At 36.9% G+C, this 11652-nt stretch overlaps 1 protein-coding gene across 1 annotated transcript in view; it reads left to right on the forward strand.

Annotated features, from left to right (window-relative positions):
- The window catches only part of LOC111159699 (polypeptide N-acetylgalactosaminyltransferase 8), a 44080-nt gene that overhangs the window by 3496 nt on the left and 28932 nt on the right, over nt 1-11652 (forward strand). The window contains exon 2 of the mRNA XM_022522261.1: nt 3080-3374. Coding sequence (XP_022377969.1) covers nt 3080-3374 — 295 coding nt within the window. The remainder of the gene's footprint in view (nt 1-3079; nt 3375-11652) is intronic.

Below are 11652 nucleotides of genomic sequence, written 5' to 3' on the forward strand. Positions count from 1 at the left end.
GGAATTCTACCAAACTTTCAAAGAAGAAATAATACCTATTCTCCTGATGCTGTTTAAAAAAATTGAAACGGAAGGAAAACTTCCAGACTCTTTTTATGAAGCCAGTATTACCCTGATCATCAAACCAGGCAAAGACCACACAAAAAAGGGGAATTTCAGACCAATATCACTGATGAATATGGATGCTAAGATTCTCAACAAGATCCTAGCAAACAGGATCCAACAGCACATTAAAAAGATTATCCACCATGACCAGGTGGGATTCATCCCTGGGTTGCAAGTGTGGTTCAACATTCACAAATCAATCAATGGGATAGAAAAAAATCAATAAGAGAAGAGAGAAGAACCACAAGGTCCTCTCAATTGATGCAGGAAAAAAAACATTGGATAAAATCCAGCATCCGTTCCTGATTAGATCAGGAACACGGCAAGGATGCCCACTCTCACCACTCTTGTTCAACATAGTATTAGAAGTCCTAGCAAAAGCAATCAGACAACAAAGAGAAATAAAAGGTATTCAGATTGGCAATGAAGAAGTCAAACTCTCTCTCTTCGCAGATGACATGATTCTTTATATGGAAAACCCAAAAGACTCCACCCCCAAACTACTAGAACTCATACAGCAATTCAGTAATGTGGTAGGATACAAAGTCAATGTACAGAAATCAGTGGCTTTCTTATACACTAACAATGAAAATACAGAAGGGGAAATTAGAGAATCAATTCCATTTACTACAGCACCAAGAACCATAAGATACATGGGAATACACCTAACCAAAGAGGTAAAGGATCTGTACTCAAGGAACTACAGAACACTCATGAAAGAAATTGAAGAAGACACAAAAAGATGGAAGACCATTGCATGCTCTTGGATCGGAAGAATAAACATTGTTAAAATGTCTATACTGCCTAGAGCAATCTATACTTTTAATGCCATTCTGATCAAAATTCCACCGGTATTTTTCAAAGAGCTGGAGCAAACAATCCTAAAATTTGTATGGAGCCAGAAGAGACCCCAAATTGCTAAGGAAACGTTGAAAAACAAAAATAAAACTGGGGGCATCACGTTACCTGATTTCAAGCTTTACTACAAAGCTTTGATCCCCAAGACAGCAAGGTACTGGCATAAAAACAGACACATAGACCAGTGGAACAGAGTAGAGAGCTCAGATATAGACCCTCAGCTCTATGATCAAATAATCTTGGACAAAGCAGGAATAAATATACAGTGGAAAAAAGACAGTCTCTTCAATAAATGATGCTGGGAAAATTGGACAGCTATATGTAGAAGAATGAAACTCGACCATTCTCTTACACCAGACACAAAGATAAACTCAAAATGGATAAAAGACCTCAATGTGAGACAGGAATCCATCAGAATCCTAGAGGAGAACATAGGCAGTAATCTCTTCGATATCAGCCACAGCAAGTTCTTTCAAGATATGTATCCAAAGACAAAGGAAACAAAAGCCAAAATAAACTTTTGGGATTTCATCAAGATCAAAAGCTTCTGCACAGCAAAGGAAACAGTCAAGAAAACAAAGAGGCAACTCACAGAATGGTTGAAGATATTTGCAAATGACAGTACAGACAAAAGGTTGATATCCAGGATCTATAAAGGACTCCTCAAACTCAACACACACAAAACAGATAATCATATCAAAAAATGGGCAGAAGATATGAACAGACACTTCTCCAATGAAGACATACAAATGGCTATCAGACACATGAAAAAATGTGCATCATCACTAGCCATCAGGGAGATTCAAATTAAAACCACATTGAGATATCACCTTACACCAGTTAGAATGGCCAAAATTAGCAAGACAGGAAACAACATGTGTTGGAGGGGATGTGGAGAAAGGGGAACCCTCTTCCACTGTTGGTGGGAATGCAAGTTGGTGCAGCCACTTTGGAGAACAGTGTGGAGATTCCTCAAGAAATTAAAAATAGAGCTTCCCTATGACCCTGCAATTGCACTACTGGGTATTTACCCCAAAGATACAGATGTAGTGAAAAGAAGGGCCATCTGTACCCCAATGTTTATAGCAGCAACGGCCACGGTCGCCAAACTGTGGAAAGAACCAAGATGCCCTTCAAAGGATGAATGGATAAGGAAGATGTGGTCCATCAGAAAGGATGAATACCCAACTTTTGTAGCAACATGGACAGGACTGGAAGAGATGATGCTGAGTGAAATAAGTCAAGCAGAGAGAGTCAATTATCATATGGTTTCACTTATTTGTGGAGCATAACAAATAACATGGAGGACATGGGGAGATGGAGAGAAGGGAGTTGAGGGAAATTGGAAGGGGCAGTGAACCATGAGAGACTATGGACTCTGAAAAACAATTGAGGGTTTTGAAGGGGCGGGGGATGGGAGGTTGGGGGAGCCAAGGATGGGTATTAAGGAGGGCACAGATTGCATGGAGCACTGGGTGTGGTGCAAAAACAATGAATACTGTTACGCTGAAAAGAAATTAAAAAAAAGTTCTTGGCAAATCAAATATATAAGTGAAGAGAATGGTGGGTAATGGTGGAGGTTGGAATAGATCTGCCTTTGTTGGCCACCGATAGTGTAGTATGGTGTTTCTCAAATTTCCTTGTACTGAGGAATTATTCCCTGATTTTGTTAAAAATGCAGATGCTGTAACTTCTCTTTCCCCTAACTCTACTTGATTCTATGATTCTGATTTATTTAATTTAGGGATAAGCCTGAATACCTCCATTTTAAAATAATCATGACAATTCTGATATAAATGTTTCTTGGGCCTTATTCTGAAAAATGTTAGCTCTTTATCAATCTATTTCTCAGGTCACAGTTTCTAAAGAAGCCTTAATGGTGTGGGGCTCAGGATAGATAAGCTCTGATAAAGGTTTAGGAGAGGTATATTCTAGTGCACACCTGGCCAGGACAGTCTTGAATACCTCTGACAAATTCTCTTGACATACTGCATCCCCTGGGACAAGAGATTGCACATTTTAGAATTTGAAGAGGAAAACCATTTCAAGAAATTGTGGATAGAAATCAATGCCCAGAGTTACCTGGAATATTTTCTCCCCCACCCTTCATTTGCAGAAGAAAGTATGAAATCAGCCATGAAGCAAGAAGAAAACATGGACCACACAGCAGTGAGGGTGAAATATGAACATCCTATTGAAAAGGCATTGAAAGTCAAAGCAAGGGAGACCAGGAAGCACAAACCCAAAGAGATACTCTTCCCAAACTCACAGCTTTTCAGGCAGTGGGGTAAGGATCTTTCTGAGGTCCAGCAGAAAAAGGCTGAGGACCTTTTCCAGAAGTTTGGTTACAACGTTTACCTCAGTAACCTGTTGCCTTTCAACCGCAGCATCCCAGACACCCGGGATTCCAGGTAGGGTGGACCAAGTTTGGATTGCAAAGGGACCTTGGTTTAATTGGGGATGGGCTTTGGGAGCAGCAAAAGTCAAGTGTTGAAAGAGGGTTGAGGAGTGGAGAATTGATGCGGAAGGACTCCTGGCAGGCTGACTGAGCAGAGTTCTTGCATTTAATCCATTTTATAATGCCAGCTCAGGGAGGACAAGTGACTGTTCCAAATATTTACAACTCCTGGGAGATGGGCAGAGATGTCAGAGAAACAGATGCTTGAGAATTCTGATGGTGAGTCTAACTCATAATTGTACAGATGAGGAAACTGGGAAAAGACTTGCGCAAGTCACACTGAAGTTAACAGCTCTACTTGCTTCCCTGGTGCTTTTCTCAAATTCTCTGTGTGAATTCCTCTCTGTTATTTATTCTAATTTAAAGAGCCTTCCCTGGGATGCCTCAGTGGCTCAGCTAGTTAAATGATCATTATGCTTTCAGCTCAAGTCATGATCCCAGGGTCCTGGGATCGAGCCCCGCATTGGGCTTCCTGCTCGGTGGGAAGCCTGCTTCTCCCTCTCCCACTCCCCCAGCTTGTGTTCCCTCTCTTGCTGTCTCTCTCTGTCAAATAAATAAATAAAATCTTAAAAAAATAAATAGCCTTCCATCTCTTTCTCCATCAGTTTCTTCTTCCCTCTTTGCTTCTCCCACCATCCTTCATAAGTTTTAAACATAACTTTGTTGAGATATAATTCATATATAATTCATCAATTTAGAATGTACAATTTAATGGTTTTTAGTATATTCACAGTGTAGTGAATCATTGCCATATTCAATTTTTAAACATTCTCATCACTTTGAAAAAAATTCCATACCCATTAATAACCCCTCCCTGTTTACCCATAATTCCTCATCCCTAGGCAAACATTAAGCTACCTTCTGTCCCTATAGATTTACCTGTTCTAACATTTCATGTAAATGGAATAATATTATATATGGGTCTTTTGTGACTGCCTTTTTTCACTTCAAATAATGTTTTCTTTTTTTAATTAGTATTGTTATTTTTATTATGTTCAGTTAGCCAACATATAGTACATCATTAGTTTTTGATGTAGTGTTCAGCCACTCACTAGTTGCGTATAATACCCAGTGCTCATCACAACATGTGCCCTCCTTAATACCCATCATTTGGCTGCCCCAACCCCCTACTGCCCTCTACTCTGAAACCCTCTGTTTGTTTTCCAGAACCCAGGGTCTCTCATGGCTGGTCTCCTTCTCTGATTTCTTCCCATTCAGTTTTTCCTCCCTTCCCCTGTGGTCCTCCACACTATTCCTTATATTCCACATATGATTGAAACCATATAATTGTTTTTCTCTCTTGACTTGTTTCACTTAACATAATCTCCTCCAGTTCCATCCATGTTGATGCAAATGATGGGTATTCATCCTTTCTGATGGCTGTGTACTATTCCATTGTATATACGTACCTAGAATAGTGTTTTCAAGTTACATTCATGTTATAGCATGTATCAAAACTTAACTCCTTTTATTATCAAATAATAGTCTTTGTGTGGGTACACCACACTTTATCTATTTGCCAGTTAGTGGACATTTCGGTGGTTTCTACCAGGAAAATACTGCTCTGAACATACATATATAAGTTTTTGTGTGGACATATGTCTTCAGTTTTCTTGGTTATACCCTAGAAGTATAATTTCTGGGTTGCATGATAATTCTATATTTTACATTTCAAGGAACTGCCAGACAGTTTTCTAAAGTGATTGCATCATTGTACTTTCTCTCTAGCAGTATATGAGAGTGCTGGTTTTTCCACATCCTCACTAACATTCTAGTGATGTGAAGTGGTGTATCATTGTGGTCTTCATTTAAATTTTCCTAATGTCTAATGATGCTGAACATTCTTTCTTGTGCATATTGGCTATTTGTATATCTTCTTTGGAGAATTGTCTATTCAGAGACATTCTCCTTTTTAAAATCAGTTTCTCTTTTTATTACTGAGGTACAAGTGCTCTTTATATATTCTAGATACAAGTTCCATTCAGACATATGATTTAAAAATGTTTTCTCCCTTGTGAATTATCTTTTCACTTTCTGTATGGTTTTCTTTGTTACATGAAGGTTATTAATATGATTTTACCCAGTTTATCTAATATTTTTCTTTGGTTGCTTCTGCTTTGGATGTCATATCTAACAAACCAATGCTTAATGCAAAGTCATGAAGATTTATGCCCTTTTTTTCTAAAAGTTTTGTGGTGTTAGTCTTACATTTAGGTTTTTGGGTCATTTAAAATTAATTTTTGGGCATGGTGTGACATAGAGGTCCAACTCCATTTTCTTGCTTATGACTATCCAACTGTTCCACCACACTTTGTTGAAGAGACTACCTTTTCATACTGGATTTTCTTGGTGCCCTTGTCAAAATCAATTTGTCATAAATATAAGAATTTATTTCCAGATATCAATCCTATTTCATTGTTTTATAGGTCTGTTTCTTATGCCAGTAACTCACTGGCTTGACAACTGTAGCTTCTGTAGTAAGTTTTGAAATCAAGAAGTATGGGTCTTCCAACTTCCTTCTTGTCCAAGACTGTTTTAGCTATTCTGGGACCTTGAATTTCCATATGAATTTTAGGGTTAGTTGGTCAATTTCTCAAACAAACTAGCAGGATTTTGATAGGGACTGGATTGAATCTGTAGATCAATTTAAGGAGTATTGTCATATTAACGATTAAATCTTTCAATCCATGAACATAGTAAATCTTTGCATTTATTTAGGTTTTCTTTAATTTCTTTCAACAGTGTTTTGGGTTTGAGAGTATAAGTTTTGCACTTCTTTTCTTAGACATGTTTATCTTTTTGATGCTCTTAGAAGTGAAATTGTTTTCTTAGTTTCATTTTCAAATTGTTCATTTTATGTTTATGGAAACACAATTTTTTTGTATATTGAACTTATATCCTGCAACCTTCCCATATTCATTTGTTAATTCTTTTAGTCTCTTTTTTTTACTGGATATTTTAGAATTTTCTTTATATTAGCCTATGTCATCTGTTCATAGGGAAAGTTGTTCTTCCTTTCCAATATGATGATTTTTTTCCAATATGGTGATTTTTATTTAATTTTCTTGCTTAATTGCCTGGCTAGAATCATCAGTAAAATGTAGCATGGAAGTTGTGAGAGAGGGTACTGTGTTTTGTTCCTCATTATAGAGGGGAGCATTTAATATTTCACCATTAATTATGTTAGCCATGGCTTTTTGTACATGCCCTTTATCAGAAATCTCCTTCTATTTCTAGTTTGTTTAGTGTTTTTTTCCTTTCTTTTTTTTTTCTTGTTATGAAGGCATCAGATGCTTTTTCTATGTCTATCTATCTATCACGTGGTTTTATTCATAATCTATTAATGTAGTGTATTAAATAAATTTATGATAGGATGCCAAACAAATCTTAAATTCATGGCATCAATTCTACCTTACCATAGTATATAATTGTTTCTATTTGTTACTGGATTTCGTTTGCTAATATTTTGAGGATTTTTGTGTTTCTATTCATAAGAAGGATTGGTTTGTAGTTTTCTTTCCTTGTGACATTTTTGTTTGTTTGGGTTTTTTTTTTTGTTTTTTTTAAAAAGTTGGAATTATTTATTTGACAAAGAGAGACTGAGAGAGAGATCACAAGTAGGGGGAGTGGCAGGCATAGGGAGAGGGAGAAGGTGGCTCCCTGCTGAGCAGAGAGCCTGACTCGGGACTTGATCCAGGATCCTGGGATCATGACTTGAGCTAAAGGCAGATACTTAATCAACTGAGCCACCCAGGTGCTCCTCTTTGTTTGGTTCTGAACTAAGTAATATTGGCTTCATAGAATGACTTGAGAAATGTTTCATCTTCTTCTATATTTTGGAGGTATTTGTGAACGATTGGTACTAATTCTTTTTAAATATTTGATAGAATTCACCAGTAAAGCCATGTGGGCCTGGATCTATTTTCATGTATAATTAGTGATTAGTAATTCAATCTCTTTACTTGATGTAGGTCTATGCAGATTTCTATTTTTTTTTCAAGATTTTATTTAAATTCAAGTTAGTTCACATATAGTGTAGTATTAGTTTCAGGGGTAGAATTTAATGATTCATCAGTTGATATAACACCCAGTGCTCATGATCCTGAGTGCCCATCACCCAGTTATGCCATTCCCCATCTACCTCCCCTTCAGCAACCCTCAGTTTGTTCGCTTGAGCTAAGAGTCTCTTATGATTTTCTTTCCTCTCTGTTTTCTTCTTATTTTAGTTTTTCTTCCCTTCCCTTATGTTCATCTGTTTTGTTTCTCAAATTCCACATATGAATGAAATCATATGGTATTTGTCATTCTCTGACTGACTTGTTTCGCCTAACACAATATACTCTAGTTCCATCCATGTCATTGCAAATGGCAAATTTTCATTCTTTTTGATGACTGAGTAATATTCCATTACACACACACACACACACACACACACACACACACACATTCCATATCTTCTTTATCCACTCATCAGTTGGTGGACATTTGGGCTCTTTCCATGTTTTGGCTAACAGACACATGAGAAAACATTCAACATCATTCGGCATCAGGGAAATGCAAATCAAAACCACTATGGAAACAAAACAAAACAAAACAAAACAAAACAAAACAAAACAAAACAAAAACACTATGAGATATCACCTCACACGAGTCAGAATGGCTAAAATTAACGACTCAGGGAACAGTGGATGTTGGCAAAGTTTCAGAGAAAGGGAAACCTTCTTACACTGTTGGTGGGAATGCAAACTGGCACAGCCATTCTGGAAAATAGTATGGAGGTTCCTCAAAAAGTTAAAAATAGAAGTACCCTATGACCCAGCAGTTGCACTATTAGGTATTTATCTCAAGGATACAAAAATAGTGATTTGAAGAGACTCATGCACCCCAATGTTTATAGCAACACTTTCCATAATAGATTTATTTTATTCTTCAGTTTCTTTCTTTTTTTAAATTTTTTATTTTTTTATTAACATATAATATATTATTAGCCCCAGGGGTACAGGTCTGTGAATTGCCAGGTTTACACAATTCACAGCACTCACCATAGCACATACCTTCCCTAATGTCCATAACCCAACAACCTTCTCCCTACCTCCCTCCCCCTGACAACCCTCAGTTTGTTTTGTGAGTTTAAGAGCCTCTTATGGTTTGTCTCTTTCCCAATCCCATCCTGTTTCATTTATTCCTTTCATCCTCCCCAAACCCCCCACATTGCCTCTCAACTTCCTCATATCAGGGAGATCATATGATAATTGTCTTCCTCTGATTGACTTATTTCGCTAAGCATAATACCCTCTAGTTCCATCCACGTCGTCACAAATGGCAAGATTTCATTTCTTTTGATGGCTGCATAATATTCCATTGTATATATATACCACATCTTCTTTATCCATTCATCTGTTGATGGACACCTAGGTTCTTTCCATGGTTTGGCTATTGTGGACATTGCTGCTATAAACATTCGGGTACACGTGCCCCTTTGGATCACTATATTTGTCTCTTTAGGGTAAATACCCAGTAGTGTGACTGCTGGGTCATAAGGTAGCTCTATTTTCAACTTTTTGAGGAACCTCCATGCTGTTTTCCAGAGTGGTTGCACCAACTTACATTCCCACCAACAGTGTAGGAGTGTTCCCCTTTCTCTGCATCCTTGCCAGCATCTGTCATTTCCTGACTTGTTCATTTTAGCCTTTCTGACTGGTGTGAGGTGGTATCTCATTGTGGTTTTGATTTGTATTTCCCTGATGCTTAGTGATGTGGAGCACTTTTCCATGTGTCTGTTGGCCATCTGGATGTCTTCTTTGAAGAAATGTATGTTCATGTCCTCTGCCCATTTCTTGATTGGATTATTTGTTCTTTGGGTGTTGAGTTTGATAAGTTTTTTATAGATTTTGGAAACTAGCCCTTTATCTGATATGTTGTTTGCAAATATCTTCTTCCATTCTGTCAGTTGTCTTTTGGTTTTGTTAACTGTTTCCTTTGCTGTGCAGAAGCTTTTGATCTTGGTGAAGTCCCAATAGTTCATTTTTGCCCTTGCTTCCTTTGCCTTTGGTGATATTTCTAGGAAGAATTTGCTGTAGTAGCTGAGGTCAAAGAGGTTGCTGCCTGTGTTCTCCTTAAGGATTTGGATGGATTCCTTTCTCTCATCCATTTTGAGTCTATTTCCATGTGTGGTGTAAGGAAATGGTCCAGTTTCATTTTTCTGCATGTGGCTATCTGATTTCCCCAATACCATTTGTTGAAGAGACTGTCTTTTTTTCCATTGGACATTCTTTCCTGCTTTGTCAAAGATTAGTTGACCATAGAGTTGAGGGTCTGTTTCTGGGCTTTCTATTCTGTTCCATCGATCTATGTGTCTGTTTTGTGCCAGCACCATACTGTCTTGATGATGACAGCTTTGTAATAGAGCTTGAAGTCTGGAACTGTGATGCCACCAACTTTGGCTTTCTTTTTCAACATTCCTCTGGCTATTTGAGGTCTTTTCTGGTTCCATATAAATTTTAAGATTATTTGTTCCATTTCTTTGAAAAAAATGGATGGGATTTTGATAGGGATTGCATTAAACGTGTAGATTGCTTTAGGTAGCATAGACATTTTCACAATATTTGTTCTTGCAATCCATGAGCATGGAACCTCTTCCCATTTCTTTGTGTCTTCCTCAGTTTCTTTCATGAGTACTTTATAGTTTTCTGAGTATAGATTCTTTGCCTCTTTGGTTAGGTTTATTCCTAGGTATCTTATGGTTTGGGGTGCAATTGTAAATGGTATTGAGTCCTTAATTTCTATTTCTTCTGTCTTACTGTTGGTGTATAGAAATGCAACTGTTTTCTGTGCATTGATTTTATATCCTGACACTTTACTGAATTCCTGTACAAGTTCTAGCAGATTTGGAGTGGAGTCTTTTGGGTTTTCCACATAAAGTATCATATCATCTGCAAAGCGTGATAGTTTGACTTCTTCTTTGCTGATTTGGATGCGTTTAATTTCTTTTTGTTGTTTGATTGCTGAGGCTAGGTGTTTAGTTTCTTTTGATAATTTATGCCTCTTTAGGAATTTGTCCATCTCATCTAAATTTTCTAATTTGTGAGAAGATTTTTTGTCTATAGTGTTCCTTTATAATCTTTTTTAATTTCAGGAAGGTCAATAGTGATGTCCCACTTTTATTCCTGATTTTGATAATTTGAATATTCTTTATTATTTTCTTGGTCAGTCTTGCTGAACATTTGTAAAATTTGCTGATGTTTCAAAGAACCAGCTTTTCACTGATTGTCTCAATTTTCATATCTGTTCTCCATTTTATGTATTTTTACTCTCATCTTTATTATTTCCTTCCTTCTCCTTGCTTTGGATTTAGTTTGCACTTTCTATTTTCTTCAGGTATAAGGCTAGATTATTGAAATTGAGATCATTCTTTTTAAAAAAAGCATACTTATTGATAGCTATAAATTTGTTTCCTAGCTCCTCTTTAGCTCTATTCCAAAAGTTTTGGTATATTGTGCTTTGTTTTTTCAGTCATCTCAATGTATTTTCTAGTTTCCCTTGTAATTTATTTTTGACTCAGTGGTTACTTAGGAATGTATTGTTTAGTTTCCACATATTTGTGAATTTTCCTTTTTTTTGGTTTTTATCTCTAATGTCACTCCATTGTAATTAGAGAATCATATTTTGTATTAACTTAATCTTAAAAAATTATTGAGGCTTATTTTGTATGCTAGCAAAATGGTCTCTTCTGGAGAATGTTGTATGTGTAGTTTGAAAGTATTACGCTGTTATTGGGTAGAGTGTTCTCTAGATGTCTGTTAGATCTAGTTGGTTGGTAGTGTAGTTTAATCCTCTGCCTCATCTTTCCTTTTTTATATTTTTCCTAGTTGTATCTATTATCAGAAGTGGGATATTGTCATTTGCAAATATCTTCTCCCATTCCGTGGGTTGCCTCTTTGTTTTCTTGACTGTTTCCTTTGCTGTGCAGAAGCTTTTGATTTTGAAGAAGTCCCAAAAGTTTATTTTTGCTTTTGTTTCCTTTGCCTTTGGAGACATATCTTGAAAGAAGTTGCTGTCGCTGATATTGAAGAGATTACTGCCTATGTTCTCCTCTAGGATTCTGATGGATTACTGTCTCACGTTGAGGTCCTTTATCCATTTTGAGTTTATCTTTGTGTACAGTGTAAGAGAATGGTTGAAGATATTTGCAAATGACAGTACAGACAAAAGGTTGATATCCAGGATCTATA

The sequence above is a fragment of the Enhydra lutris genome, unplaced genomic scaffold (assembly GCF_002288905.1).
Source record: "Enhydra lutris kenyoni isolate GAN:26980312 unplaced genomic scaffold, ASM228890v2 scaffoldscaffold69, whole genome shotgun sequence".
Classification (NCBI taxonomy): Eukaryota; Metazoa; Chordata; class Mammalia; order Carnivora; family Mustelidae; genus Enhydra; species Enhydra lutris.